General features: G+C 35.0%; 1 protein-coding gene across 1 annotated transcript; it reads right to left on the bottom strand.

Moving 5' to 3' along the window:
* Window positions 1-927: 927 nt before the first annotated feature.
* Window positions 928-18,864, bottom strand: LOC141338930 (calcium homeostasis endoplasmic reticulum protein-like). The gene is made up of 13 exons (XM_073844544.1): window positions 18,849-18,864; window positions 18,517-18,665; window positions 18,337-18,426; window positions 18,100-18,249; window positions 10,094-10,144; window positions 8,180-8,558; window positions 4,110-4,285; window positions 3,882-4,015; window positions 3,708-3,794; window positions 2,511-3,143; window positions 1,686-1,780; window positions 1,420-1,611; window positions 928-1,278 (listed from the first exon to the last, which is right to left on the bottom strand). The coding sequence occupies exons 1-13, from the start codon at window positions 18,862-18,864 to the stop codon at window positions 1,241-1,243; spliced, it is 2,190 nt and encodes a 729-aa protein (XP_073700645.1). The 3' UTR covers window positions 928-1,240.
* Window positions 18,865-21,630: the final 2,766 nt, after the last annotated feature.

Genomic DNA, 21,630 nt, shown 5'->3' with positions numbered 1-21,630 from the left:
AGACTCAGAGCTGGTGTATCTGCTATTGTCTCACCGGATGGGAGATTCAGAAACCTTGTTACTCTGTTAGTGTCCCTTCCTTCGCAGGTAGCAGACTCAGAGCTGGTGTATCTGCTATTGTCTCACCGGATGGGAGATTCAGAAACCTTGTTACTCTGTTAGTGTCCCTTCCTCCGTGGTAGCAGACTCAGAACTGGTGTTTCTGATATTGTCTCACCAGATGGGAGACTCAGAACCTTGTTGCTCTGTTAGTGTCCCTTCCTCCGTGGTAGCAGACTCAGAACTGGTGTTTCTGATATTGTCTCACCAGATGGGAGACTCAGAACCTTGTTGCTCTGTTAAGTGTCCCTTCCTCCGCTGTAGCAGACTCAGAACTGGTGTTTCTGCTATTGTCTCACCAGATGGGGTACTCAGAAACTTTGTTGCTCTATTAGTGTCCCTTCCTCTGAGGTAGCAAGATGTGTGTGTGTTGTGGTTCGCATCAGTTCAAGGTTTGAAAACAGTTGTGAATGGATTTAGATGGATCTCCATGATCATCCACTGCTGCTGTGTCTGGAGTTCCTTAGGAATTTTTATGACGTCACAGGACCAAAACCTTAGAAAACAGTCTTAAGGTGGGTGGAGGCTGAAACTGCATTTTGACCAATAGGACCTTTGTACCAATGGATTCTTCATGCCCTCTAAGAGGTGTCTTTCAGGAACTAAATGTTTGGACATACAACAAAGGTTAGACATGCAATGCTTTTTTTGTTAACTAATAGGACTTTTTTTGTTCTAGCTTATTCATGCTCACAGGCCATCCAAACTGAGTATTAAAGATGCTTTAGAGAAAGTTCTACAGGAAAAGAGAGACTATCATTAGCTGAATGAATAGTTTTGGATGCATTGTCTACAAATCATAAACAGTCAAATTTTTCTCAAACATTGTTCATGCAATAACATGCCCAAAATAAACAGCCATTTTTCAGGATCTGTTCATCGTGCTTTACTTTAATCATTCATGCATAAATAAAATGTTACATAAACATTGTGTCCTTTTTAAAGTGTCTTTATTTTGCTTGTACAGTCTCTGAGATTAATCAAAAAATGTTTGCGGTGACACTGACACCTCTGTGAGTTACAACATAATGCTTGGATGCCTTTTACTACAAAAAGGAACAAGATAAATTGTCCAAACAAATGTGAAAAACAGCTTTATGACATCTACAGTAAAAAAATACAGACCATGTGTGATGGGTGATCACTCTGTGCTGGGGGGATCCTGTGGGTCTCTGCTTACTGAGGACAAAAAAGATACTTGGTCATAATTAATGAGTTTAATTATTAGAACAAACCCCTAACTCTAAGTATTGGCATCAGTATTAGTGATGATTGACTTGCCAAAACATCTGCTAACATTAGGGTCTCTTTTACACACACCAACACCTTTTTCTCGTTCTTTCCTCCTTGTGACAAAATGGTAGCCTTTGTTTCGCCTGTAGTTTACATATGGGTCGTCCAGTGGGACTCCCACTCCTTTATACTTGTTCCACTTGTCCCGGATGTCTCCTCCTTTGATAGGGTCTTGAATGCCCTGTTCTTTAGCACCAAGACCTCCTGATCCGCTCCAGCCTGCAAAATGAACAGAAGATTTAGTGCTGCATCAATGAAGAAAGTTGTTTATGCAGTGTTCATTGATCACTTACCCATCTTCATGAGCATCTGATAGCCCTTGTTTTCTTCGCCCAGCCTGAGGTCAGCAGGTAACACAGCAGGGCCTGAACCCAAACCAGGTGTGGAGCTGTGGAGAGACCATATTTCATGTCAACGTCATGCTAAATCGCTATTTGGATTGGATCAATTTACTTATATTTATTAGGTAGAATGATCGTTATCAGGCAAAATCTGCATTCATTTGTATGCATTTATTTTAATTTAAACAATTTTTATGTCAGATGGCATGACAGCAATAATTAAACCACTAATCATTTTTGTTTTATTTATTTTTTTCAATCCTGCAGCTTTAGTCACAAAATTTGACTTATGAAGGTCAAAGTAAATGTGGAGGAAAAAACTATCGGACAAAAAAAAACAATAATAATAAATGCATAAATAAATAAATACAATCATAAACATTTCAATCAGGATGGAATACACTTTTTTTAAATTTTTTCAAATTTAGTTTTAGTTACAATATTTAACTTATAAAGGTCAACATCAATACGGAGAAGATTTGTGACCAAAAATACAATAATATACTTTGTAGTGGGATTTTGGAGGATTGGTTTAGATTTAAATTTCAGAGCTAGTGATGAGTGAAAATAAAATAAAATAAATAAATAAATAAATTCACAAAATAAAAATGTCACAGTTACTCCTTTTGAATATTTTTTATGATTAATAAAAAAATATATAATAATTAACTTTCAAATAATACAAAATAAAATGTAAAAAAAAAAAACTATGCAGAAAGGATCACAAAAAAAAAAAGCAGCAAACTGGATTTGAGAAACAAAAGCAGATCGACTTACGGTGGCGTTTGATTGCTTGATTTTGGAAGGTGACACCTCTTGTCTGGAGATCTTGATCTGGAGCATGATCTTGAGTTGGAGCGACTTCGAGACTTGGATTTGGAGAGTGATCTGTAGCGTAATCTGGAGCGAGATCTGAAGCGGAAGCGACTTCGGGACTTGGATCTGGAGAGTGATCTGGAGCGGGAGCGACTTCGGAACTTGGATCTGGAAAGTGATCTGTAGCGTAATCTGGAGCGTGATCTGAAGCGGAAGCAACTTCGGGACTTGGATCTGGAGAGTGACCTGTAGCGTAATCTGGAGCGAGATCTGGAGCGTGATCTGGAGCGGGAGCAACTTCGGGGCTTGGATCTGGAGAGTGATCTGTAGCGTAATCTGGAGCGAGATCTGGAGCGGGAGCAACTTCGGGACTTGGATGTGCAGAGTGATCTGGAGTGAGATCTGGAGCGAGATCTGGAGTGTGATCTGGAGCGGGAGCGAGTTTGGGACTTGGATGTGCAGACTGATCTGGAGTGAGATCTGGAGCGTGATCTGGAGCGGGAGCGAGTTTGGGACTTGGATCTGGAGCGTGATCCAGTGCCACACCTGGAGTGGGAGCGACTTCGGGACTTGGATCTGGACCGACTCTTGCTCCTATGGGAGAAAGTCAAAAATCTGTTCAACAACTTCCTATGGCTGGGATAGGAGCAAGAACGAGAGCGGGATCTGGATTGGGATCTAGAGTGAGAATCTAAATTAAGAAATGTATTACATTTTATTTCCTTCATTCATTTGAATTGTTATAATTTTGTCATTTTTATTAGTTTGTATATTTATATGCAGTGTTTTTTTTTTAGATTTCAACTATTTCAGTATACGATTATGGCACTTATTCATATTTTGATTTTTGTATTATTTTCAGCTTTCATTTTAAATGTTAAAATTTTACCAATGTTATGTTGTTATATTTATCTTTTTTTTATATATTTAGCACATTATGATGTCCGTTTTAGTTTTAATAATTGTAGTATACTATCATAGCATTTCAAATTAGTTTTTTATATATTTTCAGCTCCCATTTTAATTTTAGTTCAAGTTGTTCTAAAATTTGTTGTGTTTAGTATAATTTTTTTTTTTACCCTATTCAACTGCAGTTTCTCACCTTAATAGTTTAAAATAGTTGATAGAATACATTACAACAGTTCATTTCTTCCCCACCTGTTGCAGTTTTCTTGTTCCTTTTTCCGCCTCGCTCTCGTTTTGGCCCGGAAGAACTCGTACAGATTATTGTGTTCCCAACCCTCACTGGAAAAATGATTGTTTTCATGTCATTACAAATTAAATTTTAAATAAAAACAATTTTTAAAAAAAACTCTGTCACATTGGCGTCACCTATTTCTGGGTCTGTCGTGGGACGGCTGGCTATAAAACGCCTCCACCGCAGCCAGCAGGCGGTCACTGTGAGGTTTTGGGGACAGTGGGCGGATGTCTTTGGGGTCCAGAGGCTTAAAATCATGATCTTCAAGCTATGGTTAAAGAGAAAGTTTTAAGTCACATCTAAGATGAGACTGACAAAAACAATTATCTACTTTCCCAGCGGATGTCAAATGTAAAAATCACCTTCACAAGTGGCACCATGAGTCCTGCAGGAAGGTCAAAGTAGGGCACGTTGGACAGGCAGGGGTCGTCCGGAATGACGTGAGACAGGTTTTCGCCTAAATCAGACATCCCAGGATCAGACAACTCAGGAGAAGAAATCCTCTGGTCGGGGTGGTGATGAGGAAGTGGACCGATCTCTGGTAAGAAGAACAATAAATTATGCATTGCATAAAGCAAGGAGTAACCTGGGCATTTAAGTCCTACTTATGCCAAGTCAAAATAGTTCAAACAAAATCAGAATTTTTAATAAAAATAAAACGGGCACAACAAAATCAGAAAACAATTTGCCTTATTAACAACAACTGTCTGTTAACTATGAAATGGTTAACAACTACTTGTTTCTTATGACTCTATTTGTTTTTTTGTTTGGAAAATAGATGATTTGTGACCCTGGACCACAAAACCAGTCATAAGGGTCAAATTTTCTTAAGAGTCGTTTTGTGTCTTAATACCTCAAAGCATCGTCACGAGCCGCAGGGTTTAACTTGGTTTTGCCTGTGTATGTTTTTTTATACTCCTAAAGATTTGGTCACCATTAATTGCCATTATATGACTGACAGACTGCAACGGTTTGAGTTAAAAATCTTTGTTTGTGTTCTACCGAAGAAACAAAGTCACCTACATCTTGGAAGTCCTGGGGGTAAGCAGATAAACATCACATTTTCATTTTTGGGTGAACTATCCCTTTAATATCCTAATGATTTTTGCCATAAAAGAAAAAAAATCAATATTACATATATTACAATATTAATATATAAAACAAATATGTGACCCTGGACCACAAAACCAGTCATAAGGTAAAATTTGACAAAATTGAGATTTATACATCATATGAAAGCCCAATAAATAAGCTTTCTATTGATGTATGGTTTGTTAGGATAGGACAGTATTTGACCGAAATACATCTATTTGAATATCAGGAATCTGAGGGTGCAAAAAAATCAAAATACTGAGAAAATCACCTTTAAAGTTCTCCAAATTAGGTTCTTAATGCATTTTACAAATCAAAAATTACATTTTAATATATTTACAGTAGGAATTTTACAAAAAATCTTCATGGAACATGATCTTTACTTAATTTCCTAATGATTTTTGGCATAAAAGAAAAATCAAAAATTTTGACCCATGCAATGTATTTTTGGCTATTGCTACAAATATACCCCAGCGACTTAAGACTGGTTTTGTGGTCCAGGGTCACATATACCCGTGCTGCTTAGGACTGTTTTTTGTTGGAAAAACAGTAGTCCAAATACATTTAGTATAAATGCATAAATGCTTTATCTTAAGCAAAAACAAATACTGTAATTATATTCTATTACTCCTCCTTTATTACAATTAATACATGTCTACATTCATAATATAATAACATTTGACACAAATATGCATTTCTGACACAATACCACAGTGCAGCAGTGTTCATTTCATCGACGAATAATTTTTTGTTTTCTGACCAGTTTTCTCAACGACTCTCACACAGCACACGAGTAAGTTACTCTTTCATGTCTCCTGAATGGAGAAATACACAAATTTGTTTTGATGAGCATTCACGTAAACACAACCGGTGACATCTTAGGTGAACGTAAACAATTGGGAGACTAAGACGTGTATCCATGCATCCATGCGTTCGGTTTTGGCATATTTAGTTGCTATTGTCTGTGGCATTGATGTTAATCAAGCAACAAAAGAAAGACAGAAAATCACCCACCGCTCTTGACCGAGTCACTTTAGTAGCCCTAGCAAAGATCAATCTAAATTTATTTACATAAATGTCTGCTTGAAAGCGTGAAGAATGTGGTAAACAAGAATGCACAATTAGCCTTTCAATTTCAATATAAGGGCATGTTGCACATCACAGCAGTTAAATCTTTGTCTATCATGATAAAACTTTAAAAGGGGTCATCGGATGGCCATTTTCCACAAGTTACGCAATGATTCTTTAGGGTCTTAATGAAAAGTCTCTAATATTCTTTGGTTAAAAATTCTCAATAGTAGTGTAAAAAAAACCGTTTACCTTGTCAAAATCGGCTCTGCAAAATTTCAGATCATTTTAAGACATGGCCCCTTTAAATGTCAGCGAGCTCTGCTCGCCCCGCCCCTCTCTGGGATTATGTTTACTTTAGCCGCATTTAGCCGCGTTTAGCTGCATTTATCGGCGAAACTTGCCAACAAGCACATTATTAAGAAAGGCCATTTGCAAAGATGCATAAAAACCCTTATTCTCACTTCTGCTGTGGGTGAAGCTGCATCAGGAACAATTCGCATGAAAATAGATGCGAATGTAGATCGGGATCGGCTCTTTCCATTTAAAAACGAAAGTAACGTTAAACTTCTGCGTCTTCAGCGGCTCAGATGTCAGTAGTAAATGACTACTGCTATGTTCATTATTACATCCAACAACAGAACACCTCAATGGCTCAATTAGAGTTTTTCTCTGCACCGGAGTCGACACAGTGAGGATCGTATTCAGACAGTTTCAGCTCGGTGAGGGCGGGGCTAAGGTAAGGCGCTCATGTCAATCAAATGTATTTCGTCACATTGACAAGAAGCTAAGAATGAACTGATTTTAAAAAGGGGATATTACTTTTAAAGATTAAAAAAAAAATACGACTGGGTGGATTTTTATCATTGTAGGGTGGTTGCGTACACAAACTACCAACACACATTAAAGGGATGGTTCGGAGTAGAATTGACTTCATTGCTATGCACTCCGAAGCCCATCTAAATACCCCATCCGAAGTTATTTTTACCTTAGTCGAACATTTATGGAGATATTAGAGTTTTTCGAATTGCTTGTTACAGGAGTGAATGGTACATGTGATGTATCTCGTAAATTGCACCACTAAACGTGCAAGTAATCTTACCAAACTTGTACAGTAGTGTAAATAGGTTATGTACTCACAAAACGCTGCATCAGAACATTTGTAAGTCCACCATGAGTGTTTTAAAAACACGTTTTACCCGAGAACTACTAGTCTCAGAAACTACAAGTCGACGTCACTTCCCTGGTTTGAAAAAAGCACGTAAAAGTCCATCTACTACATCTGTGTGCATGTCAACTTGTAGGAGGACTTTTACGTGCTTTTTTCAAACCAGGGAAGTGACGTCGACGTGTCGCCATTTGTAGTTTTTGAGACTAGTAGTTCTCGGGTAAAACGTGTTTTTAAAACACTCATGGTGGACTTAAAAATGTTCCGATGCAGCGTTTTGTGAGTACATAACCTATTTACACTACTGCACAAGTTTGGTAAGATTACTTGCACGTTTAGTGGTGCAGTTTACGAGATACATCACATATACCATTCACTCCTGTAACAAGCAATTCGAAAAACTCTAATATCTCCATAAATGTTTGACTAATGTAAAAATAACTTCGGATGGGGTATTTACATGGGCTTCGGAGTGCATAGCAATGAAGTCAATTCTACTCCGAACCATCCCTTTAATGTTCAAACAGCTTGGAAAAGTTAGTTTTGCACCCGATGAACCCTTTTTTACGAAACATACATAATGAGTTTTAGACTAAAACTTAATGGCATTTTAGTCAAAAAACTACGACTAAAACTACATTAAAGATTGCTGTCAAAATTAACACTGCTGTACAGTTAGTGCTACTGCAGTAAATCTATGGTGAATGAGGGCGATTTGTAGACTACAAAGCCTTCTGACAGTCTCATTGCACACAGTGTTTCTCCTGTTTGTCAGCGCAGTTTCATCCGACTTTAAACCGAGTGACTCATTCTTCACTGAATTTCAATTGCCTCACGCTGGATCTCACAGCGCTCTTTAGTGACCAAAAGACTCATCAGCTCTAGTCAAGTTTGCGCTGTGCTGCCGTTTCGACTTTGATCCAAGTGGATAAACGGTCTGAGTGGCGTGCTTTGACTAGCACTCTTTTTTCCGCCTTTGCCGCAACATTTACCAAGCTCTTATCATTTATTGAGGAAATTAATATTGTGTGATAATCATCATTATCGATTTATCACTCAGCCCTACTTTTAGCAGATTTCTGAATAGAAACGTTGAAGTCTCACCTCCAGGGAAGTCTTCCTGCGGGTGGCTGAAATGGTGCGGCGGATACGGGGGTCGTTCGAAGTGATGCTGTGGAGGAACCTTGTCCTGCATGAAGTGTGCCGGTGGCTGGCTGAACGGCGGCGACTGCTGGTGTGGAGGGGACGGCCCGCAGAAATGCGACGGATGTTGCATGTGGAAAGGAGGCTCCCTCTGGCCCCACAGTGGCGGCTGATCTGACTGGTTGCTCCATGGCAGCTGGTTGAACTGGCCGCTCCAGGGGCCTGTGGGGCCCCCGTCCCGAGGGCCACCCCAGTTGGGGTTCCGCTGCTCGTTCCACATGCCCTCTTGGCTGTTCCAGGGTGGACAGGGGGGCAGGGCTTGAGTCGGGTCAAGCGGCAGCTGCAAACGTATATTAGTATCAGTGCTGGATTGAATATTTAAATTAGTAAAATGAACTTTTTAAAAACGGTCAGAAACATTTTAAATCTGAAATCAATGCAAAAAAAAAAAAATGACACTGCAAGGTCAGTGTTAATTTTGATTTAGGCTTTTGGCTAAAATGCAATTTAGTTCTAGTCATATCTTAGCAGTGTTGTTTTTGACAACCATCTTAGATTTAGTCATAGTCTTAGTCTTTTGGACTAAAATGCTTATTAGTTTTAGTCAAATTTTAGTCACTTCTATATGTGATAGTTTTAGTCCAATTTTAGTCGACGAAAAGTCAAAAAGGTTTTAGTCTAGTTTTAGTCGACGAAAAGTCAAAAAGGTTTTAGTCTAGTTTTAGTCGACGAAAAGTCAAAAAGGTTTTAGTCTAGTTTTAGTCGACGAAAAGTCAAAAAGGTTTTAGTCTAGTTTTAGTCGACGAAAAGTCAAAAAGGTTTTAGTCTAGTTTTAGTTGACGAAAAGTCAAAAAGGTTTTAGTCTAGTTTTAGTCGACGAAAAGTCAAAAAGGTTTTAGTCTAGTTTTAGTCGACGAAAAGTCAAAAAGGTTTTAGTCTAGTTTTAGTCGACGAAAAGTCAAAAAGGTTTTAGTCTAGTTTTAGTTGACGAAAAGTCAAAAAGGTTTTAGTCTAGTTTTAGTCAAAAAAGGGGAAAAAGTAGTCTTTTAACAAATTAATGTAGGTCAGTAAGTATTTTGCTGTTGGGTAGTGTCACTTATAAGTTGTGAAAATAGCAGATCTATAGTTCAACACAATGTGAGCTTCCGGATCGACTATTTTCACCAATAATTACAATAATGAAGGAATGTTTTAGAACATAAAAGACAAACAAGGATGGAATGCTAAAACAGCTTGCCATACTAGTATAGCAAAGAGTATTTAATGCTAAAACGGCTTGCCATAGCGGCAGATATTTTCCGGTTTTAATTGGCATGCACAATAAGCGGAAATGTCATGCATTTTAAACGTCTGACGGACCACCCACTAACATTTGTCTATTCTCGTCTCGTCAACGAAAACTCACACACGTCTCGTCATGTTTTAGTCATCAACGAGCCATTTTTATCTCGTCATCGTCTCGTTATCGTCATGAAAAAAAGTGGCGTCAACGAAATGATTTCGTCATCGTCATCGTTGACGAAAACAACACTGTATCTTAGTCATCTGAATTTTTTTTTTTTTTTGTTTAAGTCTAGTTTTAGTCGACTAAATATCATAAGGCTTTAATACAAATATTTCTAAAATTAATAAAAGTTGATACTCTTTTAGAATTAATTGATTGCAAAAAAATTACTGACATTACGCAAGTAAAACGTAAGCAATAACATAGTAATCTGATTATGAGCATTTTAAAACATAGTATACTAATTACAAATACCTAATATTTGGAGTTTAAGTGTGTAATCCAGATGTTATCAGTTAGCGAGTTAGTACTAATACACAGCTGAAAACAGCATAAGAACTGTAAGATATTCAAGTGTTTGTTTGACTCACAGGCTGTTGCGGGTTCCACACCGGTATGTTGTGCTGCGCATTGAACCAGCCCTGTTTAGAGGAGGGAATGTTGGACGATGCTGTCGGGTTCAGGTATATACACATACAGTGAGGGAAAATAAAATATTTGATCCCCTGCTGATTTTGTACATTTGCCTACTGATGAAGAAATGATCAGTCTTTAATTTTAATGGTAGGTTTATTTGAACAGTCAGAGACAGAATAACAAAATAGTCCAAAAAAGTTACATTTTAATGAGTGAAATAAGCATTTAATCCCCTATCAATCAGCAAGATTTCTGACTCCCACGTGACTTCCATACAGGTCACAAGCTCTCTTATAGGGAGTGCTCCTAATCTCAGCTTGTTACCTGTATAAACACAGCTGTCCACAGAAGTGATCGATCAATCAGATTCCAAACTCTCCACCATGACCAAGACCAAAGAGCTGTCCAAGGATGTCAAGGACAAGACTGTAGACCTACTAGGGATGTGCGGTATACCCGTACTGTGAAAATACCGGTATTTATTTATTTTTTTTTAAACGGTACAATATCAAAAGTTTGCTCAGTTCGGTATTTCATCCGCTGTTCCGATTTTTCAGTGTCCCGCAAACTGGCGTAAAACCGGCAAGCGTGATAACAGACAAACGGCAATGGATCACACCGATGAAATGCGCTCTGCGGCGGTCAAAGGAGCTAGCAAAAAAAAGTAAAGACTGAAAAGATATGTATATATGTGAACCCATTTTATTCAGTCCCAAAATCACAATCCAACCTGTATCCTCTACTCTGTTGTTGTTGCATTCTGGTTGCATTCACATTTTCTTTGTGATAAAAATATGTGACCCTGGACCACAAAACCAGCCTTAAGGTTAAATTTTACAAAACTGAGGTGTATATATCACATGAAAGCTGAATAAACAAGCTTTCTATTGATGTATGGTTTGTTAGGATAGGACAATATTTGGCCGAGATACATCTATTTGAATATCTGGAATATAAGGGTGCAAAAAAATCAAAATGCTGAGAAAATCACCTTTAAAGTTCTCCAAATTAAGTTCTTAGCAATGCATATTACTAATAAAAAAGTACATTTTGATATATTTATAGTAGGAACTTTACAAAAAATCTATATGGAACATGATCTTTACTTAATTTCCTAACGATTTTTGCCATAAAAATAATAATAATAATTTTGACCCATACAATGTATTTTTGGCTATTGCTACAAATATACCCCCCCAGCGACTTAAGACTGGTTTTGTGCTCCAGGGTCACATATATTAAGAGATTACTTTATTTTAATTAGATCTCTTCAGTTTTGTTTCTTCTAAAATCAAAATTGTAGTTTTTATTATTTTTTTGTAACAATTTCTTTGCACAGTTGTTCATAGAGTTTTCAATTCACCTATATTTGCCTGTTTCCTTTTTTTTTTTTACCTATGGTATCGATACCAAGGTATTAGATCCTAGTATCGTACCGAAGTCAAAATTGTGGTGTCGAGCCATCCCTAAGACCTACACAAGGCTGAAATTGGCTACAAGACCATCGCCAAGCAGCTTAGTGAGAAGGTGACAACAGTTGGTGCGATTATTCACAAATGGAAGAAACAAAATAACTGTCAATCTCCCTCGGTCTGGGGCCACATGTAAGATCTCACCTCGTGGAGCCGGCCCAGAACTACGTGGGAGAATCCTGTCAATGATTTCAAGACAGCTGGGACCATAGTCACCAAGAAAACAATTGGTAACACACTACGCCGTGAAGGACTGAAATCATGCAGCACCCACAAGGTCCCCCTGCTCAAGAAAACACATGCACAGGCCCGTCTGAAGTTTGCCCATGAACATCTGAATGATTCAGAGGAGAACTGGGTCAAAGTGTTGTGGTCAGACGAGAGCAAAATCAAGCTCTTTGGCATCAACTCAACTCGGCGTGTTTGGAGGAGGAGGAATGCTGCCTTTGACCCTAAGAACACCATCCCCACCGTCAAACATAGAGATGGAAAAATGCTTTGGGGGTGTTTTTCTGCTAAGGGAACAGGACAACTGCACCACATCAAAGTGACGATTTTCCTTAGCCAGGGCATTGAAAAAGGGACGTGAATGGTTATTCCAGCATGACAATGACTCACAACACATGGCCAAGGCAACCAAGGAGCGGCTCAAAAAGAAGCACACTAAGGTCCTGGAGTGGCCTAGCTAGTGTCCAGACCTTAATCCGCTAGAAAATCTGTGGAGGGAGCTGAAGGTTCGAGCTGCCAAATGTCAGCTTCAAATCCTTAATGACTTGGAGAGGACCTGCAAAGAGGAGTGGGACAAAATCCCTCCTGAGATGTGTGCAAGCCTGATGGCCAACTACAAGAAACATCTGACCTCTGTAGCCCCGTTCACACTACACGCGACACGCGACGACAAAGCGAAGCGATCCCATTCATTTCAATGGAGAGCTGGCGATTTCTGCCGACGAGAGCGGCAGCGGATGTGGGCGTGTCCAGCGATGCGACAAAGTTCAGAATCTCTCAACTTTATGCAAATGAAGAGCGACTTTCGGGAGCGACAGCCAATAGGAACGAAGACGATAGGCTTATGTGATCATTCTCCTTTCAGCTCCAGCAGTGATGGAGGAGAAATTAATTCTTGCCGTTAGCAATTGCCCTGTTTTATATGCCCACATACAGAGACATAAATTAAAAAAAAAATGAGGCATGGAAAGGGGTGGCCGATATCGTGGGGATTCCAAGTAGGTTTTTAATGAACTAGTAGGATCTAAAATTAGATATTACCTCTTAAAAAATCAAAACCAAAACGTGTTAAATATATGACAACAGACAAAATCATAAATGATTAGATAGCAAAGAAATGTACCATATTAAAAATAATATTAACTGCATTAAAATGAATTGTAACCTGCTTGTCTTAAGTTGCTTTGGATAAAAACGTCTGACAGAAGTCGCTGCTTGTGATTGACAACAAGGGTTGTGTCACCAAGTGCAAGTCATGTTTTGCAAAGGAGACTCAATGCATTGAATAAAATGTTATTATTATTCTGTCTCTGACTGTTCAAATAAACCTACCATTAAAATTATAGATTGATCATTTCTTTGTCAGTGGGCAAACGTACAAAATCAGCAGAGGATCAAATATTTTTCCCCCCCTCACACACACACCATCACATAACAGCGAGAATAACACCATATAAATTCAAGAAAGACAATAGCTCCATTTCCATTACTCTTCGAATTGCACAAATTGTAATTGTGAATTGAAAACATCTTAATGAAATCTAATATATCGCCAGTGTTGTTTTTGACAACCATCTTAGATTTAGTCTTAGCCTTAGTCTTTTGGACTAAAATGCTTCTTAGTTTTAGTCAAATTTTAGTCACTTCTAGATGTGATAGTTTTAGTCCAATTTTAGTCAAAAAGGTTTTAGTCTAGTTTTAGTCGACGAAAAGTCTAAAAGGTTTTAGTCTAGTTTTAGTCGACGAAAAGTCAAAGAGGTTTTAGTCTAGTTTTAGTCGACGAAAAGTCAAAGAGGTTTTAGTCTAGTTTTAGTCGACGAAAAGTCAAAAAGGTTTTAGTCTAGTTTTAGTCGACGAAAAGTCAAAAAGGTTTTAGTCTAGTTGTAGTCGACGAAAAGTCAAAAAGGTTTTAGTCTAGTTTTAGTCGACGAAAAGTCAAAAAAGTTTTAGTCTAGTTTTAGTCGACGAAAAGTCAAGAAGGTTTTAGTCCAGTTTTAGTCGACGAAAAGTCAAAAAGGTTTTAGTCCAGTTTTAGTCGACGAAAAGTCAAAAAGGTTTTAGTCCAGTTTTAGTCAACGAAAAGTCAAAAAGGTTTTAGTCTAGTTTTAGTCGACGAAAAGTCAAAAAGGTTTTAGTCTAGTTTTAGTCGACGAAAGTCAAAAAGGTTTTAGTCTAGTTTTAGTCGACGAAAAGTCAAGAAGGTTTTAGTCTAGTTTTAGTCGACGAAAAGTCAAAAAGGTTTTAGTCTAGTTTTAGTCGACGAAAAGTCAAAAAGGTTTTAGTCTAGTTTTAGTCGACGAAAAGTCAAAAAGGTTTTAGTCTAGTTTTAGTCGACGAAAGGTCAAAAAGGTTTTAGTCTAGTTTTAGTCGACGAAAAGTCAAAAAGGTTTTAGTCCAGTTTTAGTCGACGAAAAGTCAAAAAGGTTTTAGTCTAGTTTTAGTCGACGAAAAGTCAAAAAGGTTTTAGTCCAATTTTAGTCGACGAGAAGTCAAAAAGGTTTTAGTCTAGTTTTAGTCGACGAAAAGTCAAAAAGGTTTTAGTCGACGAAAAGTCAAAAAGGTTTTAGTCTAGTTTTAGTCGACGAAAAGTCAAAAAGGTTTTAGTCTAGTTTTAGTCGACGAAAAGTCAAAAAGGTTTTAGTCCAGTTTTAGTCGACGAAAAGTCAAAAAGGTTTTAGTCTAGTTTTAGTCGACGAAAAGTCAAAAAGGTTTTAGTCTAGTTTTAGTCGACGAAAAGTCAAAAAGGTTTTAGTCTAGTTTTAGTCGACGAAAAGTCAAAAAGGTTTTAGTCTAGTTTTAGTCGACGAAAAGTCAAAAAGGTTTTAGTCTAGTTTTAGTCGACGAAAAGTCAAAAAGGTTTTAGTCTAGTTTTAGTCGACGAAAAGTCAAAAAGGTTTTAGTCTAGTTTTAGTCGACGAAAAGTCAAAAAGGTTTTAGTCTAGTTTTAGTCGACGAAAAGTCAAAAAGGTTTTAGTCCAGTTTTAGTCGACAAAGTCAAAAAGGTTTTAGTCTAGTTTTAGTCGACGAAAAGTCAAAAAGGTTTTAGTCTAGTTTTAGTCGACGAAAAGTCAAAAAGGTTTTAGTCTAGTTTTAGTCGACAAAGTCAAGAAGGTTTTAGTCTAGTTTTAGTCGACAAAAAGTCAAAAAGGTTTTAGTCTAGTTTTAGTCGACGAAAAGTCAAAAAGGTTTTAGTCTAGTTTTAGTCGACGAAAAGTCAAAAAGGTTTTAGTCTAGTTTTAGTCGACGAAAAGTCAAAAAGGTTTTAGTCTAGTTTTAGTCGACGAAAAGTCAAAAAGGTTTTAGTCTAGTTTTAGTCGACGAAAAGTCAAAAAGGTTTTAGTCCAGTTTTAGTCGACGAAAAGTCAAAAAGGTTTTAGTCTAGTTTTAGTCGACGAAAAGTCAAAAAGGTTTTAGTCGACGAAAAGTCAAAAAGGTTTTAGTCTAGTTTTAGTCGACGAAAAGTCAAAAAGGTTTTAGTCTAGTTTTAGTCGACGAAAAGTCAAAAAGGTTTTAGTCCAGTTTTAGTCGACGAAAAGTCAAAAAGGTTTTAGTCCAGTTTTAGTCGACGAAAAGTCAAAGGTTTTAGTCCAGTTTTAGTCGACGAAAAGTCAAAAAGGTTTTAGTCCAGTTTTAGTCGACGAAAAGTCAAAAAGGTTTTAGTCGACGAAAAGTCAAAAAGGTTTTAGTCTAGTTTTAGTCGACGAAAAGTCAAAAAGGTTTTAGTCTAGTTTTAGTCGACGAAAAGTCAAAAAGGTTTTAGTCTAGTTTTAGTCTAGTTTTAGTCGACGAAAAGTCAAAAAGGTTTTAGTCCAGTTTTAGTCGACGAAAAGTCAAAAAGGTTTTAGTCCAGTTTTAGTCGACGAAAAGTCAAAAAGGTTTTAGTCCAGTTTTAGTCGACGAAAAGTCAAAAAGGTTTTAGTCTAGTTTTAGTCGACGAAAAGTCAAAAAGGTTTTAGTCTAGTTTTAGTCGACGAAAAGTCAAAAAGGTTTTAGTCTAGTTTTAGTCGACGAAAAGTCAAAAAGGTTTTAGTCTAGTTTTAGTCGACGAAAAGTCAAAAAGGTTTTAGTCTAGTTTTAGTAAAAAAAAAGGGAAAAAGTAGTCTTTTAACAAATTAATGTAGGTCAGTAAGTATTTTGCTGTTGGGTAGTGTCACTTATAAGTTCTGAAAATAGCAGATCTATAGTTCAACACAATGTGAGCTTCCGGATCGACTATTTTCACCAATAATTACAATAATGAAGGAATGTTTTAGAACATAAAAGACAAACAAGGATGGAATGCTAAAACGGCTTGCCATACTAGTATAGCAAAGAGTATTTAATGCTAAAACGCCATAGCGTCAGATACTTTTTAAGTTTTAATTGGCATGCACAATAAGCGGAAATGTCATGCATTTTAAACGTCTGACGGACCACCCACTAACATTTTCGTCTATTCTCGTCTCGTCAACGAAAACTCACACACGTCTCGTCATGTTTTAGTCATCAACGAGCCATTTTTATCTCGTCATCGTCTCGTTATCGTCATGAAAAAAAGTGGCGTCAACGAAATGATTTCGTCATCGTCATCGTTGACGAAAACAACAGTGTATATCGCAAAAAAAAAATGAGGCGATTTTTAAGGCCATTCGAAAAAGGAATATATCCCGGAAGTGCAATGGAAAAATTGCAATACTATATAATAGTATTACACTTTAAAAGCACCATTTTTGTATGTGACAGTATGTTAAAGTGTCATTTATTCCTGTGATCCAAGCTGAATTTCAAGCATCATTACTCCAGTCTTCAGAAATCATTCTGATATGCTGATTTATTATTATTACCAATATTTAAAACAGTTGAGTGCATATTTCAGGATTCTTTGTTGAATAGAAAGAGCCAAAGATCAGCCTTTATCTGAAATAAACTTTTGTAACATTATACACTACCATTCAAAAGCTTGGAGTCAGTGCAATTCTTTCAAAGAATTATAAGTCAGAAATTAATACTTTTATTTAGCGAGGTTGCTTTACATTGAACACAAGTGATGAAAAAGACATGTGTAATGTGACGCAAAAAGATTTCTATTGCAAATAAATGCTGTTCTTCTGAACTTTCTGTTTAGCAGAAAAAATCTACTCAGGCGTTTTCAACATAATAATAATAAATGTTTTTAAGCAGTAAATCAAAATATTAAAAATGCTTTCTGAAGAATCGTGTGACTGGAGTAATTATGCTGAAAATTCAGCTCTGAAATCACATGAATACAGTTTTAACCCTTGTGCACTGTTTCAATTTACAACCTTTCGTTATGTTTCGTGGCTGAAAACAGCCACTACTTTAAACTGCTGTAAAAATGTATCAGATAAATATTTTTTTTTCACATTTTTTTGCATAAATCTATTAATCAACCTCAGTCCTGCTCAAAAATACTAAATGTTTAAAAAAAAAATCTGGATTTTAACTCTTTAATTGCCAAATTCCTAAATGATGTAACTGATTTGGGAAAAAAAAAAATTACTAATTTTCAATATAAAAGGTAATTGTGGCCTGGATTTTTTTTTTTTACCTTTTTAACAGTCTTGGACATGTGAAAGATTAGTAAGAACATTGGCTTTCATGCATTGTTAGTTTTGGCGCAGCATCAGATTTTCATTTTTTATCCCTCATTTATTGTTTGTGGCTGTTTTTGCCCCATTGACTTCCATTATAACCACATCTTTTGATTGCAAAGCCATGACACCATATAATGCTGAGTTCTTGATTCAGGACTGAGGTTGATTAATAGATTTATGCAAAAAAAATTTGACAAAAATATTTATCTGATAGATTTTTACAGCAGTTTAAAGCAGTGGCTGTTTTCAGCCACGAAACACAACGAAAGGGTAGTAAATTTGCCCACAGTGTACTGTTGAGTTTTTGAAAAATTTCAAAGCATTTTCCCAAAATGTGCATCAAAATAAGATTAGACACCAAAAATCATTCCATTTGCTTTAACAGAGAAAAAGTTGTGGCCAAATTAAGACTCGACAGCACCCCTCAGTGGACGAAAACGTCCCCCAAAACACATAAGGGTTAAATATTTAAATTAAGAGTAAAAATATTTAAGTTTTATTGTTTTTCAAAGATGTATCTTAGATTAAATAAATGCAGGCTTGGTGAGCAGAAGAGCCTTCTTTGAAAAACATGAAAACCGTACTGTTCACAAACTTTTGACTGGAAGCGTAAGTAATGATACCAATTAAATTATATTATGTGTTTTTACCAGGCTGAGAGCTCACTTGTGTATTCATGCCAGCTCCCGCCGCCGTTTGCTGCCGCTTCAGATTGTTTACAAACTCCTCGTGTCGCGTCTTCAGCGTCTGGATCTGCTGCTGGAAGAAAATCTGGATGGGCCGCACCACTGGTGCATACTCTCTCATGAGCGACGCCTGGACCAGACACAACAGAGATGTGATGAGATGCACATCCTCCAGATTTAGCGACCAAACAAACATGTCTGAGAGCATGAGCTGTACCTGATACTGTCTGAGGCCCAGAGCCGGACTCTGAAGCTGCTGAATGGTGACGTCGTCAAAGTAGCCTTTCTTCTCCCAGAGCTGCAGCAGCTGAAAACATGAAGAACAACAGCTCGTTTTTCTGCAACTGACACCATAATGAAGCTGCAAATGGGAACAAATGAGGATGGATGATCTTACACAGGTGATTTTCTGCTGCTCGTCTTCCTCTACAGCCAGGAAGCTGGTGCAGTAAATGGGAACCACAACCTTCTGTAGAGCCGCCCATAAATCCCTCTGATTTCCCCTCTGACTGTGGAGAAAAATCCAGGGTTTGATCAATAAAACAACTTGCAGTTGCAAAAAAAACAACTAAAATGGGCCATTCCACTTTCCCCATATTAAACATGATTAAAATAACACTATTTTCTAATAACCAAATTTACGTTAAAATTAGGAATCAAAAACAAAAATAGATAAATATATAACTAAATATTAGAGATCAATTTTTTTTTTTTAATTAAATTACTGACCAGTGTTGTTTATCATCAACTAAAACTATTACACTGTTTTATGTTAACGGAAATAAATTAATTTACTCAAACTTTTATTTCAGCTAATTTCCAAAGCATTTTTTTTTTTTTTTTGCATTTAGTCTCAGAGTAAAATTACTATAAAAATAAATTGAAACAAATAATAAAAACTGAATTGACATATTAAAATAATAGCAAAACACAAATTAAAATTATGGGTATCTAAAAAAGAAAATAAAAACAGAAAATATAAAATTTATATATGAGAGAAAAACAAATGAAGTGAAAACAAAGCGGCACATTATTTAATTTTATGATTAAGTTCTTCTTGAGATAAATCATTAAAATTACCCTTAATAATTAACTCAAATTAAAACTAATTAAAAAAACGTGTTAACTTAAATTAAATAAACATTAACTGAAATCTAAAATGGGCCATTCCACTTTCCCTATATTAAACATGATTAAATTAATGCTATTTTCTAATAACCAAAGTGGTTAATTTTTAATCAAATTTACGTTAAAATTAGGAATCAAAAACAAAAATAGATAAATATATAACTAAATATTAGAGATCAAATTTTTTTTTTTTAAATTAAATCACTGACCAGTGTTGTTTGCATCAACTAAAACTATTACACTGTTTTATGTTATCGGAAATAAATTAATTTAATCCAACTTTTATTTCAGCTAGTTTCCAAAGCATTTTTATTTTTTTATTTTTTTGCATTTAGTCTCAGAGTAAAATTACTATAAAAATAAATTGAAACAAATAATAAAAACTGAATTGACATTAAAATAATAACAAAACAGAACACAAATTAAAAATTAAAATTATGGGCATCTAAAAGGAGAATTAAAACAAGAAATACAAAATTTATATGAGAGAAAAACAAATGAAGTGAAAACAAAGAGTCATTATTTAAATTTATGATTAAGTTCTTCTTGAGATAAATCATTAAAATTACCCTTAATAATTAACTCAAATTAAAACTAATTAAAAAAACGTGTTAACTTAAATTAAATAAACATTAACTGAAATCTAAAATGGGCCATTCCACTTTCCCTATATTAAACATGATTAAATTAATGCTATTTTCTAATAACCAAAGTGGTTAATTTTTAATCAAATTTACATTAAAATTAGGAATCAAAAACAAAAATAGATAAATATATAACTAAATATTAGAGATCAATTTTTTTTTTTTTATTAAATTACTGACCAGTGTTGTTTTCATCAACTAAAACTATTACACTGTTTTATGTTAACGGAAATAAATTAATTTAATCAAACTTTTATTTCAGCTAGTTTCCAAAGCATTTTTTTTTTTTTTTTTTTTTTTTGCATTTAGTCTCAGAGTAAAATTACTATAAAAATAAATTGAAACAAATAATAAAACCTGAATAGACATATTAAAAAAAAAAAAAAAAATTATGGGCATCTAAAAGGAGAATTAAAACAAGAAATACAAAATTTATATGAGAGAAAAACAAATGAAGTGAAAACAAAGAGTCATTATTTAAATTTATGATTAAGTTCTTCTTGAGATAAATCATTAAAATTACCCTTAATAATTAACTCAAATTAAAACTAATTAAAAAAACGTGTTAACTTAAATTAAATAAACATTAACTGAAATCTAAAATGGGCCATTCCACTTTCCCTATATTAAACATGATTAAATTAATGCTATTTTCTAATAACCAAAGTGGTTAATTTTTAATCAAATTTACATTAAAATTAGGAATCAAAAACAAAAATAGATAAATATATAACTAAATATTAGAGATCAATTTTTTTTTTTTTATTAAATTACTGACCAGTGTTGTTTTCATCAACTAAAACTATTACACTGTTTTATGTTAACGGAAATAAATTAATTTAATCAAACTTTTATTTCAGCTAGTTTCCAAAGCATTTTTTTTTTTTTTTTTTTTTTTTTGCATTTAGTCTCAGAGTAAAATTACTATAAAAATAAATTGAAACAAATAATAAAACCTGAATAGACATATTAAAAAAAAAAAAAAAAATTATGGGCATCTAAAAGGAGAATTAAAACAAGAAATACAAAATTTATATGAGAGAAAAACAAATGAAGTGAAAACAAAGAGTCATTATTTAAATTTATGATTAAGTTCTTCTTGAGATAAATCATTAAAATTACCCCTAATAATTAACTCAAATTAAAACTAATTAAAAAAACGTGTTAACTTAAATTAAATAAACATTAACTGAAATCTAAAATGGGCCATTCCACTTTCCCTATATTAAACATGATTAAATTAATGCTATTTTCTAATAACCAAAGTGGCTAATTTTTAATCAAATTTACATTAAAATTAGGAATCAAAAACAAAAATAGATAAATATATAACTAAATATTAGAGATCAAATTTTTTTTTTTTTTTTTATTAAATTACTGACCAGTGTTGTTTCCATCAACTAAAACTATTACACTGTTTTATGTTTTCGGAAATAAATTAATTTAATCAAACTTTTATTTCAGCTAGTTTCCAAAGCATTTTTATTTTTTTATTTTTTTGCATTTAGTCTCAGAGTAAAATTACTATAAAAATTAATTGAAACAAATAATAAAAACTGAATTGACATATTAAAATAATAACAAAACAGAACACAAATTAAAAATTAAAATTATGGGCATCTAAAAGGAGAATTAAAACAGAAAATATAAAATTTATATATGAGAGAAAAACAAATGAAGTGAAAACAAAGCGGCACATTATTTAATTTTATGATTAAGTTCTTCTTGAGATAAATCAT

This window comes from Garra rufa, chromosome 7 (assembly GCF_049309525.1).
Source record: "Garra rufa chromosome 7, GarRuf1.0, whole genome shotgun sequence".
Lineage (NCBI taxonomy): Eukaryota > Metazoa > Chordata > Actinopteri > Cypriniformes > Cyprinidae > Garra > Garra rufa.
The sequence above is the reverse complement of the archived record's forward strand: the minus strand, read 5'-3'. Positions and strand labels throughout refer to the sequence as shown.